The sequence below is a fragment of the Sander lucioperca genome, chromosome 3 (assembly GCF_008315115.2).
Source record: "Sander lucioperca isolate FBNREF2018 chromosome 3, SLUC_FBN_1.2, whole genome shotgun sequence".
In the NCBI taxonomy this organism is placed as follows: Eukaryota; Metazoa; Chordata; class Actinopteri; order Perciformes; family Percidae; genus Sander; species Sander lucioperca.
Genome location: NC_050175.1, coordinates 13112223 through 13126372, shown reverse-complemented (window position 1 = coordinate 13126372; position 14150 = coordinate 13112223). Strand labels below are relative to the sequence as shown.

At 39.9% G+C, this 14150-nt stretch overlaps 1 protein-coding gene across 1 annotated transcript; it reads right to left on the bottom strand.

Annotated features, from left to right (window-relative positions):
* Positions 1-10415: 10415 nt before the first annotated feature.
* LOC116037588 (titin-like) lies at positions 10416-13901 on the bottom strand. Its single transcript, XM_031281528.2, has 2 exons — positions 13652-13901; positions 10416-12519 (listed from the first exon to the last, which is right to left on the bottom strand). Exons 1-2 carry the CDS (start codon positions 13842-13844, stop codon positions 10787-10789), a joined length of 1926 nt encoding a protein of 641 aa, XP_031137388.1. The 5' UTR covers positions 13845-13901; the 3' UTR covers positions 10416-10786.
* Between the last annotated feature and the right edge of the window lie 249 nt (positions 13902-14150).

Genomic DNA, 14150 nt, shown 5'->3' with positions numbered 1-14150 from the left:
CTACCTCTTTACACGCTCGTCTTTGTTTCCACATCTGACAGAATCCCTTTATGCCCACAGAGCCTCCACGACGCCAAAGATCACTCGCTGACTGACTAACTCTTGTGAATACACATGAGAAGTGCCATGATCCTACATCTTTATTGCGTATATAGTGTGAGTAATATCTCCAAGGGGAAGGCAGAGAAATTGTCTTCAAATGATTATGGGATTGTTTTCTTCCACTTTGCTGCATACAATTGGGCAGTCAAATAACAGATCAAGAAAAGCACTGCCATTATGTAGAGGGATAACAGAGTAGACTTTAAAGGCGACCTATTATGCTTTTCCATATTTTCTGTCATATATATAGTTTATAATGTCGGAGTTTCATGTTAAACGTGGCCAAATAATGAGGTAAACGTATTTTAGAGAAATCCCTGTGAGCTAAAACGTTCAGATTTCCAAGTCTTCTGAACGCTCCTGTTTCAACAGTTTTTTTTAATACTCTCGGCTCCATGTCACGTAACACCTAGCCGGCCTTCTATGATTGGTCATCTGCTCCAGGCAGGAACTACTGAAGTGTTTTTTTAAGCTGCTGCAGTGTTAACATTGTCACATGTAGCTACAACTGCTAGTATTATGGATTTGCAAGACTGAAATGCAAACACACTTTACTTAAGAATTACTTTTTTGTTACAGAGATTTTCCTCTACAAAAGGTTCTGTCCCTGCAAAATCTGTCTTTCTGTAATAAACTGGCTTTTTACAAATTCTATCACTATGTAAGGTATACATATTTTAGTTTTATGAACGGACTAGATTGACCTATCTAGGTAGATCCAGGTTCAGAGATGAGTTTTTAAATGGAAAACGGACCATGACCTGGCTGTTCTGGCTTAAAAGGGTAGGATGACCTTTCAAAACCCAAGTCCACATTTCCATCTGTTTAACTCTAACTTACTGAACAAAACACATTAGCAAGACATGTCCCCATAGTCTTATAGATAAAACAGCAGTCTACTGGACCAATGCAATTAAGGACCATGTGAGCTGTAATATCCAGGCAAATAATTGGTTGTTAATCCACAAGCCAAATGCTTAGGTAGACTCTTTTATTCTTTTTCCTTTTCACTTTTTTGCTTAAACCTAACCAAACTGCGACTGTTTCATAACGTTAACGACGTGTTTAAAATCACGACTGTTACGTTTTCTGGTTTAGATATAAATATGGAAAACGCTCCTGTGGGTCGTATTTCGTGCCAGCGCTATGGGGAGCTAATTTATGAAACGCTCATGATAATTAAGGAATTGTTTATTACTGAATAACTCATGCTGGATATACTATATAATGTAGCACGACGCTAACTGTCATCATCTTTTCAACAGTCCTGGACCTAAAGTGACCAGAGATGTAATAATTTACTGGAATGAAACATTATTTCTGCTGGTGTTGGGGAGCAGTAAAATGTGTGTGCCCAGCAACACAAAATACACACCAAATAAATCTATTGAGATTTCTTTTTGGATTGGATTCATACAAAAAAAGTGTTTGGAGTTATTGCCTTTTCATGGTCGAATCCTTACGGTTAGTTACACTGGTACATACTACACTACATACATACTGATACTGTTTATAACATTTCTAAGGCAATGGCATCTGTAATGCTACAGAATAGGACTTGTAAATGTAAATATTAGTATATATGTGGTCTAATTAAGAAGATTATCTTGTGAATCCTACTGTTTCTGATTTGTTATTAAGAGACTAATTATGAATTCCATCATTTGTATTGTCATAATCATAAAGTAATGAGGGACAACTTGATAACAACTCAGTATAATCTAAAACACTTTACTTGAGGGGGCACAAAAAAGGAACTAATTGTTATGTAATGATTAAGTAATAAGTCATCTACAAATCAACTAGTTTTGTGCCGCTCTGTGGCTGACTCATAGCATAACTACTCATTAAGAAAGTGGTCAGTATGTCTGTTCACAGATATTTATGAACTAATTATTATAATTCAGTATTTTCCAGTCTGTTCTGTAGTAACTCATCGTTATCTAATACTGTACATAGTCCTGTGTACCGTATTGTAAAGTGTTACTCAGCTGAAACCAAAAAGGGACCCTCACCATAAGTATCCACCAGAAATACAAATAAGAAAGAAAGATAGAGATAAGATAAGATAGATAAAGATATACTGCTCTAAGGGTCCTTCAGATATTTCTATTTTATTTCATGTAAAGAAAGGCATCTTGGTTCACAGTGAAAATGAACCCAGCCAGGTAATGTAATGTGATGTTATGGTGAATTGTTAATGACGATCATGGCTGATGGTTTGTTCGTTTTAGCTGGTAAAGCGATGGCACATTAGAATGTCGTTAGAGATATTGGTTGCATACAGCTGGGACTGCTACTGCTGCGTGATAATGAAATGCTTTGGAATGAGGCCATAATGAGTTGAAAAAGGTTAGCCCAAGAGAGGCCAGCTGTAACTCCACACACTTCTATTGTTGTGCTTTCAGAAGGCCTGCTGTCAAAATAAATCTCACTGATGACTGTCTAGCTATTGATTATCCACTAGGTTTATTGGTAATACATTGATCGGATGATTCCAAAAAGAACATGTCCATAGTAATTTATTCTTTTAATTTCCATGCTCACATATTTCTCTTCAGGGTCACAAGGGCAGGATTTTATTTTCCTACAAGATATTTGAAGCTCGATGTGGAAGGAATGCAGGCAAAATCCTGGACAAGTCACCAACCAGGGCTAAGACATAAAGATATAAAGACACAAATACACTGATACTCACACCTATGGGTGCTTAAAAGGCTCATGTCTTTAGACTGGTGGAGAAAACTGGATCACTAAAAGCAAATGCAAACATTCAAACTTTACACACAGTAAACCAAAGCCAGTTTACAGCCTTCTTCCTGTGAGGTCACAGTGAGCCGCCACACCACTTGTGTCCATCATACAATTATGCTGTTTTACAGTATTTTTCTTTTTTATTTATTTAACCTTTATTTAACCAGGTTAGTCTCATTGAGATATAAAATCTATTTTTCAAGAGAGACCTGGCCAAGCTAGCAGAACAAATTAGTTACATATAAAACAATTTACAATCACAAAACAAACACAAGAGGCAAAGACAACTCAAGTGCATTTCAATTAAATAAAAGTGCCATTAATTAAAACATTTGCACGTGTGGATGGACTCATGTTTTATAGTTTTAACATAACCTTTAAAATCATTTAAGGAAATTAGACACTGTAGTTTGAGTGTTTTCTGTAGGTCATTCCAAGTAGAAGGTGCAGCAAACATGATATCCTTTTTGAACAACTCTGTCCGGGCTTGAGGTACATTCAATGAAATAGTGTTCTGGGACCATAAACCATAAGTACTCTGTGTAAAAGAAAGAAATTTGGATATGTAACATGGGAGCCTGCCCATAATGCCCTTATATTTGAAGATACACTGTAAAGGTGAGTGAGCCGGTGATTTGACAGAGAGGGCAAATTCAGTATAATTACAGAACATTCATTTTGTTGCTAAATTGTTCTAACTTTTTTTTTTTTTTTTACATAGAGACATAAATACTAAAAGAGATAATATACAAATAATGGCAGTGGTTATTGATTTAAAATTAGGTTAAAGCAAGAGCAAAACCAACAGTCTTAGTCCAAGTGTTGGTCCAATCTGTGCTCAGATGTGATTGCATGTTATGTTCACCAAATAGTTCAGGACAGGGCACAGTGGTTGTTCAGATAAAGATTCATTGCCTTTTAGCATCTTGTCATTTGTCTTCCAAATGAAGTTTCTTTTAACAAGCCATTGAGAGTATCTTTGGTGATCTCTCTTAAGCCGGGGGATATCGGTGCAGGCTGTCCCAATAAACACAAGCATGGCAAAGAAAATAACTTTACATGACCCAGCCTGAGAGAATCAGCGCGAAGCAGGGAGTCAATCCTATATTGATTTCCTTCTCTCCCCAGAGGCCCTGCACACAGTCCTTTGGCAAGACCTAATCAGGTCGTCGTGGGAACCACATAGATAGGCTGATAGCCAAGCTCGGCCTGAGATTAGAAACTTGTATAAGAGGAGGTGAAAGTGATGGTGCGGTATTTAATTCTGCTGACCGGCTGCATAGAAGTGATCCCATACCCCTTTGAGGGCCTGGATCCACGATGCGGCAGTTAAAAACTCATCTGTCCACGGTCTCTCCATATGGCTGGGTGTGGAGTGGTGTAGCACCTCTAATAACCTTTATGGTGCTGCTTGGGGCCCAGGGAGCTGCCTGCATAATCATATCAGCTCCGGCAGAGTGGTGAAATCATAAATCAGCCGAGCACACTCGGGCTGAGCTAGTGTCCTCGTGGCCTCGTGGCACAAGTCATCTGTTTGGCTGGGAGTGTCTCGAGGCCTTCTCTTTAGGACAATGATACTCTGTTAATGTCCTTGCCTGAAAAATCAGTCTGAGATGGGATGCTTGTAAAATAAATAGAGCCTTTCAATAAGTCATTGTATCCTTATTGTGCTGACCCAAGTCAAATAGTGTTTGCAAATGCTTTATATGAATTTGTTTCCCCTGCTAGATAAGCAGGAATGGCGCACAGGGCAGTAAAAAGGTTCAGACATTATATTATTTGAAAGTCAATTTAATAAACAATTCTATGATTGACAGCTTGCAGTGTCTACCACTGACACATTACTCATGGTGCTTTCAGTGGTTTGCAACAGTTTCTGGTTAAGTGATGTTTCCTCTCAATGGTGTGCGATGTTTTGCAGCAGCCTTTTGAGATATGCTTGCTCTTGTTCAGTGGGTATGTCAGAGGTGAAACCCATACATCTGCAGTGAAAACCAGCAGAGGCAGTGATTTATGTACATACAACAGGGTTCTAAATGGTCATCAACACACCATGGAGCACATTTTGAGCTATAGACTGTATAGTTGAACCTTCAACTAAACCGTAAACTTTCAATGTTCTCTTACAATTACTTAAAGTAAACACACAGAATGCCATTCATCCAGTATAGCAACCAGTGTTAGTTCTTTCAAATGGGATGTTTAATGCACCACCATTTATGCTAAAATAGGAAGAAAAAAGGAAAGAAGTATGTTGTTTTCCAGTGCTAGAAACACATCTGAGCTGAATGTTCCTGATGCAGTGTATGCCAAATAGCTGTGTCTTTCTACATAGTAAACTGGAATAGACATCTAGAGGATGGCTGACACTGCCTCCCTGAAAGATTTGTTGATAACAAGGTGCAGGACATTTCTCTAGGGTGCTGGACGGGTGCCAAACCTTAGTTTTACAAAACAAACTGAAAATGAGGGTCAAGCCCAGGCCATTCCTGCATCAAGCCTTAGTGAGATTGCCAGCAGATGAAAGCTAGCCCCTGCCCAGAATTATGATTTAAATAACCTAGCCTCTGTGTTTAATCTTTTGTTTGAATTGTTTTGCAGATGCTCTAAGGTTAGACTTAATAGCAAACAGTCTGTTAGCTCCTTCTGAATTAGAAGTGAAACAATTAAATTGAAGTGACCTCCGAAGACGAACATATGCAGACTCTTCTGAAGGTTTCCCAAGATCTTTTAAATCTAAAATCCATCGGAGAGATGCAAAAATAATGCAGAACAGACAATGCATATCAAATATGTAATTAACCTCTGCCTCTTGTTTCCTGTATCTTTCCACACAATGTACCAGCATTTCAGGCAAGTGCAAAGGGAAGGTGCAAAGCATCATATTATTCTCAGAGCTCTGAATTCCACATGCCTCCACTTGAATGATTTTCGACATGTAAAAGTTTTTTTTTTTTTTTGGCAGAACCAAACAGTATAGTACATCTCTTGGTCTGTCTGTCTGTCTATCAAGCATGATAATATTGCTTAAGGTCTACTGTTGAAATTACTACGCAGAACTAAAATACTTGTCAAGCTTAGAGAAGAATGAAAGAGTGATGAATGAAAATCATCTTATGACTCCCATGTTAAACGCCTTTGGTGTAAACATCACGAGGTGGTGGCTCCAGACGGACCCTGTCGATGAGTGATAGGCCTTTAGTCAGCAAGGATACATCATCCTCAACCCAGACAGTTTTTTTTGCATTAGCAGTGTAAACCAGATTACAAATGCACACTGCAGATCACAATAAGGAGCTGTTTTCACAGCAGTGTTTTGCATCTCATACATCAAAACAGGCAAACCATGATTTGTTTTTCTATACCAGTCATGTCTGCCATTACCCCTAATGACTGATGCAATGACACACAGAGGTTGCAAAGTAATGAGATTCGCCTCCTCCATTACTCCTACCACTATCCCCACACTTTATTCCCATGTGTGAATGATACGGCAATAATAATAATAGGACAGATAACACTGCAATTCCATAACATATGTTAAAGGCACGTGGCCCTAAAAGCACCTCACAGGCATCAAGCGTAAATCAGCCCAGCAATAAACAAGCCATGCATACATTGCTCAGACCTGAACAATTTTCATGACAGCTTTGTGTGAAACCCTTGGAGCTTGAACAGACTCACATGTAAATGTAAAGTTTACTGTGTAATTGGACAATCTGCTGTAATTTGAGAAAGGGCAAATGGACTGCCAACTATAAGTGTATAAACTTGCTTTTTGGATGATGCAGGGAGGTCCTTGTCGCTGTTGTACTACTGTCCTTCTTGCTGTGTCATATTAGGCAGCATCTCTCAAAAGGTTGAGTTTGCAGCAAAAAAGACTGCAGTGCAGTGTAGAGGCAATAGGACATACCAGAGTACACAGTGCTTTTACTAGTCCAACATGTTACTCTTTCTATTTCTTGTATTGTATTTACACATTTGTGTGTGTCTGTGTATGGAGACCCAGACCAAATGCACACCCCTGAGACAGTAGGATGTGCAGCTGTCCACCGTAGACAGATCACACACAGGTGTAATCTATAGCTTTTATTTGGCCCACTCTTTCCCATTTATTAGTATCATGGCTGCAGGCAACGAGGCAATGTTATGATGAGCCATATGATATTTTTTGGGTGTGCTTCTCTAATGTTTTTTTGAATAAATTATGGAGTCTATCCTCTATAAGTATTGAATTTGAAATTTTTTTTTTCTATTATCTATATTCAGTAGTACTCCTCGGCTCATTTTTCCTCGATTTATTGTAAAATTGGTAAAAGCTGCACATGGTACTCCATTACTCACTTGTGTTCCAATGACAGCAACAATGCAGTTTTTTTTAAGAGTTTCCATTTAGGTGTACAGTTTGACTTTTCATTTCAAGACCACATATGTATATTATTGTGTAAATGTATAACAAAAACATATAAAAATCAATATAAAATGTTAAGGAAATTTGCTGTTTACATTTTAGGACTTTCACTAGATCGATTGGTGGATTACTATTACCTGTCTAACGCTGTCAGGTGCATGTTGCACTCAATGATTAACCAATGAAGACACATCCATCTCATTATATAAATGCCCTGCACACTCACACTGGCTGATTACACCTAGTCAGGTTGAAGTTGGATGGAGCTATGCTGGGAATTTTACAATGTCACAAAAAGCAATGGGCCAAAAAGAATGATAACAAGGTGAATGTGAGGGAGCTGTCAATCAAACCTAGTTTGTGCACGCCCACGCAGTCCTGAGAAGAGGTCTAATCAGGCGACATAAGTGAAAACACATGTATGCATGGATCATGGGTGTGTAGAGGCTTTAAAAGTATCAAGAGAAATTGGAAATCCTTTAACTTGCAGGTATGTATCTCAGTATAATAAACCTCAAAACTACAAAATGAATCTGCAGTCAGCCATGACACAGAATGCAGTGACTTTTCCCTCTCTTGTTTGTTTATCAGACTTGGTCGCCTGTTTTAGATTTTGATTAGCTGAAAAGATTTGTCTGAAGACTACTGTCTTGATAGAGGTTTGAAGTTAAAACCGATATTCTAATGTCTCTTCTTAGTGTAAATATGATGTAAATACAATTTGGAAATAAATACCAATAGTCAATAGGGATTATTTATAATAGGGTTGGTATGATTCAAAATGTTTGAGTGAACTGCAGTGTTGCTTTTTAACATTTGATAATTTCAAAATGAAAGACAATTTCCCAACTGAATGACCTTGTTTTTTCCTTAAATTTTAAGAAAAAGTTTCTGTGACTATTTTGACAATTTCTTTAGTATGAATAAAATGTCACATATCATAGATTTTTTTGTTTTTTTTTCATTTTATTTATTTTCGTACAGCAATTGCAAGAGACTGCCAGGACTAATTTAACTATTTTCAAGAGTGACACAAAGCCCACGTGTTAAGGCTCCCGCCCCCTTCAAGCGGGCAAGGAAAAACTCCCTCCAAACCTTTTAACAGGTGAAGAAGGAAGAAACCTTGAGAAGGACCAAGCAAGAGGGAACCCCCTTCCAAGGATAATGGGTACCTGGTGGGCTCCATGACAAACATTAGTTAAGGGCCAATTTCTTTAAGCATCTCAAAATCACTTTGAGGTCACTGCTATTATTGTATGGATGCTAATTTAGACTCTCATTGACCGATCTCATTATAAACCGTTAACCAACAAGCAGGCAACTGAGTCCTAGTTCACCTGGGAGGCTCAGGGCGTTTTCACACAAAGTTTCAAACTAGTTTTTTTTTCAAATTTGTCATTTGGGCAGGTGAGAACGCGACAATCGAACTCTGGTGCGCACCAAAAGCGGACCAAACAAGCGTACCGAGACCTGCTTGAAGAGGTGGTCTCGGTACGCTTTCAATCGAACTCTGGAGCGGTTCGTTTGTGTGGTGATAGCCGCACCAACTATATGTACTCCGCAAGTCTAAGCTAATGTCTCCTGTAGTCAGGTGTGTTTAGCAATCTGCGATGCAGCAGAGCAGCAAACTGTAGCAGCTTGTAGTGTTTCTATCACAGAAATAGACTGCAGTCAAGCTTGCTGTCCGTCACTCGCATCTCTGTGGTCAAACCAGCTGCCGCTAAAATTGGAGACAGACGCCGGCAGAGCAGAGCGAAGTCTCGGTGACCAGAGCAGATGTAGTAACGTCTCTTGCGAAAGAATGTCTGATCATTTTTATGAAATGAGCTGGTTTGACCACTAGACCAGAGGCCTGTACTACGAATCAAGATCAACGTGTCCTGGATTTCTTTCAGTTATCCGGCTTCACCAAACCTAACAACCGCGGTCCCGCATAACCTGTATCACGACGCTGGTTAACAACTAGTTCAATCAACCCAGGGCTTCCCAATCCAGCGGCGCGCACGTTCACATAAAAGAGGCGGTGTTTGCGCAGCATGACCAATCGAAAACATCTACCAGAGCCGCATATTTTACATAAGAAGAGCAAACTATAATTCTACATAAATATGAAGAACACAGACACGGTTTTACAGGCAAAATGCAGGAAGGAAAGCTGGCATAAAAAGCCGACGCTGTTTTGCGTAAATCACAACGCTTATCCTATCAATATCACTTCCAGTGGTGTAGTCTACGTGATAGCTCCAGGATGTCTATATACCCACTTAAAAATGCCCAATGACACGTAACATACTTTCGATTATATTTTTGATAGATTTTGAATTGTTATCCGTGCTTTTTCTAAGGTAGCCTATGTTTTTTTTTTTTGCATAAAAGTGTATCGGAATGCAGGAAATGAAGTCGTTGATGCTTAAAACTTCCCTGGGGGAGGACACCCAGACCCCCCCACTATGATATGCCCCCCTCCTCCCCAAAGGCAGATTCTGGCCAATATACAGTACAGTACACCCACTATAATAGCCTACATTAGACTAGTCACTTTCCCATCAGTCAAGCACAAGATCTGACCATAATTACACTTTTGCTTTCCATGAACTGTCATTGCTTTAGCCTTTTATTTCAGTTGCAACCCCAGCAGTGGTAAGCTGTGAGAGAAAATAAAAAAATATCAAAACACAATTCTAACCGATGTGCGTATTGGCAACACAATGCTGAAGAAGCCGACAAATAGCCTGTATGTAATTCCCTCCGCTTCAAATCTATATCTTTCATAAATATACCCATCAGGGAATGTTAACAGGGTTGTCGGTCTCTAAATGTTTTAACTTTTCTGAGCGCACCTCTCTCCGCCCACCAAGCTCCAGCTGATCTTCTAAGAACGGTGACGCCGTTATCAGTCGAGTATTGATTGGTCAGTACACCGGTTGATCTCTAATCTCCAACATAACCTGCTCCCGACCAGGTTAGGTGTTCAGGATAAGTTACCACGGCGATTGAACCCGATAACAACTAATCCACCTTCGTAGTACAGAAAACCCTGGGTTGAACCTGAAGTTAGCTCGTTAACGCCAAATCTCGCTTCGTAGTACAGGCCTCAGGAGTGAAACCAAACCAAACCAAACCGACCGAGGGCAAATTGCTCCAAGTTTACTAACTCACCAACTGATTCGGACCAAAGCAAACGAACTACAGGTGTGAAAACGCCCTCAGATATACTTTCCGTGTTCAGCGTCCACGCACAACTGCAGACTTGTAGCCTACTAGTCGTGCAGCCCCAATGTTACATGCATTGTCGTTGACACATCACAGTTTGCACTAGCAAGTAAACTGGCAGAAATAGGATGCATAGCCTATTTTTCTTTTACCATGCAAAGGAAAATAATTCTTTAAATTACTTTTAATAATTATTATTTTTGTACCAAATATTGATCCAAATGCTTATTGTTGGTTAACGGTTAAATGGTTAATTATTAACATCCCTATGTAGTAGTCTTAATTATAATCCATAGTGATGTGAATTTAATGAGGACTATTGTGGCCGAAAGGTAAGGCTCTTATCTGCATACGCTTGTATCTTATGATGCAAGCAGGAGCTAAATGAGGGCAAGTGTGGGTAGGTGCCAGATTACATTTGTTTGTGCTCACTACTACAGAAGCTAGTCTAGTGAAGGCTGCACCCTGAACTTTCCGCTCCGCTACTGGCTTTACTTTCTCTCTGTTTGTCCACAGAATCCTCTTCTTCTCTGGTAATCTGTTTGACAGATTCCACTCCTCTGGCTGCTGGAACTTTGGTGTTGTAGGTCTTATCTTGGCTCTCTCTGTGTTTGGTACTCTGCCTGCTTCAAGTTTTGGTGCTCGTTTTAATGGCCCCAGTGCTCTACGTTCTGGCACCACCTCCCTGTTCTCAAGTGAGAGGGAACCTATGGTTTTCTTCGATGGAATAACAAGACTTTGTGTCAGTTTTGATATTGGGATATTGGGAAGTTTGGAGGGGTCACTGGTGGCACTGGATGTTGAAGCTTTAGGCGTAGGTGATTTTTTATGAATTGTTTTGAGTTCTAGTGTTCCTGGCGTCTTCATGATATCATCAGTGGTTGCTTCACTCTGCGGTGGACTAGGAACTCTAGATATGGACACTCTACGTGTTTTCATGTTGATATTGCGGGGAGGTGGTGCAGGCTTCTCTTCTCCCTTAACAACAAGGACAGGGGGTGCTACATTCTTCCCAAACTTTCTTTTAACACAGGGAGGTGGTGCAGGCTTCTCTTCTCCCTTAACAACAAGGACAGGGGGTGCTACATTCTTCCCAAACTTTCTTTTAACACAGGGAGGTGGTGCAGGCTTCTCTTCTCCCTTTACAACAAGGACAGGTGGTGCTACATTCTTCCCAAACTTTCTTTTAACACAGGGAGGTGGTGCAGGCTTCTCTTCTCCCTTAACAACAAGGACAGGTGGTGCTACTTTCTTCCCAAACTTTCTTTCAACACAGGGAAGTGGTGCAGGATTATCTTCTCCCTTAACAACAAGGACAGGTGGTGCTACATTCTTCCCAAACTTTCTTTCAACACAGGGAGGTGGTGCAGGCTTCTCTTCTCCCTTAACAACAAGGACAGGTGGTGCTACTTTCTTCCCAAACTTTCTTTCAACACAGGGAAGTGGTGCAGGATTATCTTCTCCCTTAACAACAAGGACAGGTGGGGCAACATTCTTCCCAAACTTTCTTTCAACACAGGGAGGTGGTACAGGCTTCTCTTCTCCTTTAACAAGGACAGGTGGTGCTACATTCTTCCAAAACTTTCTTTCAACACAGGGAGGTGGTACAGGCTTCTCTTCTCCTTTAACAAGGACAGGTGGTGCTACATTCTTCCCAAACTTTCTTTCAACACAGGGAGGTGGTGCAGGCTTCTCTTCTCCTTTAACAAGGACAGGTGGTGCTACATTCTTCCCAAACTTTCTTTCAACACAGGGAGGTGGTGCAGGCTTCTCTTCTCCCTTAACAACAAGGACAGGTGGTGCTACATTCTTTCCAACCTTTCTTCCAACACAGTGAGGTGGTGCTGGTTTTACGAATGTGGGAGTTGCAGAGGGATATTTGTCTTTTCCTAATGGGTTCAACTTTTTTTGTTCACCAGAAGACACCAAATCTGAGTAGAGTGTCTTCAGGGCCTCCTTTAGCTCAGTCTGAGATGGAACTTCTGGTGACGTCTTGGTGGTGGTGATTGGATTCACTGTTGTTTTCAGGAACTTATTCTCTGGAATAGGCCATTTACAAAAACACAAGATTAGTACATACTGCATATTTTTCAAATCATGTCTGAGTGGTGATCACACTTATTTTATTTTTATTTTAGTGATGTCCCAATTTTGCCTTAATTCCTGATCAAAATTCTTTGAGTGTGTGCCAAAATTTAGACAAAACTAGCCCTGTATTAAAATTGTTAAAACATTTTTGATGTTGGACAATGGAGTGGGTTTTACTGGAATTTGAGAAGTTCTCTTCTGGGTGATACGTGTTTAGTAAGGGACAGAGTGACATATTCTACCTAAAACTGTTTAATGTTGTTTTGATGTTCACTATAAAATGCATACTAAATCTTTAGTGCATTTTCATACCCGATTCCAAACTGGCCGACACATCAGTTACACAACACTGAACAAATAATATGCAGTCCTTTACAGCAACTGTGTTGGTTGGCTGTCTGTATAAATCTGAGAAACCTCACACCAGTGGTGTAGTCTACGTGATACGCAGGTATACGCAGTATACCCACTAAGAAATCTCCAGGATTTCCATATACCCACTTAAAAATGTGCAAAGATATGCAACAAAATAGTTTTGTGACAGAACCTTCACTTCAGATATTTGTATTCACAAATATGGGGTTGAGTAATGTGACAGCAAACTAAACTAACACTGCAGAACATGCAGAGAGACTTGTCCTCGTTGCTTTGGGGTCAACTTTTGTGATCCAGGCTTAGGTTCCTGATGTGAAAGCCCCCTTACTGCTTTATATTTCATTCTATTTTTTATATATTTTGAATGTCATCTGTGTTTTCCTTCTCAAAGGATAAGTAAAGGTATTCCCACCATAAAATGGTGCATAAAAGTGTATCAGAATGCAGGAAATTAAATCTTTGATGCTTGAAATAAGCCTGGGGCAGGACACCCAGACCCCACACTTTGATATGCCCCCCCCCCCCAAAAAAAAAGGCCTATATCCTTTAAATATATGTGGTACAGTATACCCACTACAACACATTAGACTACACTACTGCCTCAAACTAGCATTACTTGACTGATCTACTGCAAAGGCCTTTATCAGATTAGGACATCACAAACCATTACAAAAATAGAATATTTCATATATTTAAACAGTAGCTTACCCCACATCTCTTGGTAGCAGAAGGTAACAATCTTAGGATCATCTTCAGGGAACGATTCTCTAAAACTGATCAGCTCTGACAAATACTGCAGTAAAAAGCCGGGGATGTCGGTAGGTTGTGAGAGAAGTGTCGCCCTGGAAATACACTCCATTATGCTCTTCATTCCATACGGACACAAACTTTGGATATTCATCTTTAGGTCTTTTCGAAAGTACTCTTTACTACTGCAAAGTAATGACTGTGTGGTCTGAACGGACATCTACTAAGTAAACCCCCTTCTGTCTGTTCAACATTCTATGACATCACAAAGCCACTTTGTAATAGAATGTTTAACATTGTGTTCTAAATTCTCTTTTGTCACTTTCTTTTCTTGGAATGTTTCCAAATTTGAATGAAAACATTTGACACTTAAACTGAAAAGGAGCTCAGTCTTGTCGAGGTTGAGCATCAGATGGTGTGTGGACATCCAAGAAGAAATGTCAGTCAGGCAGGCCGAGAT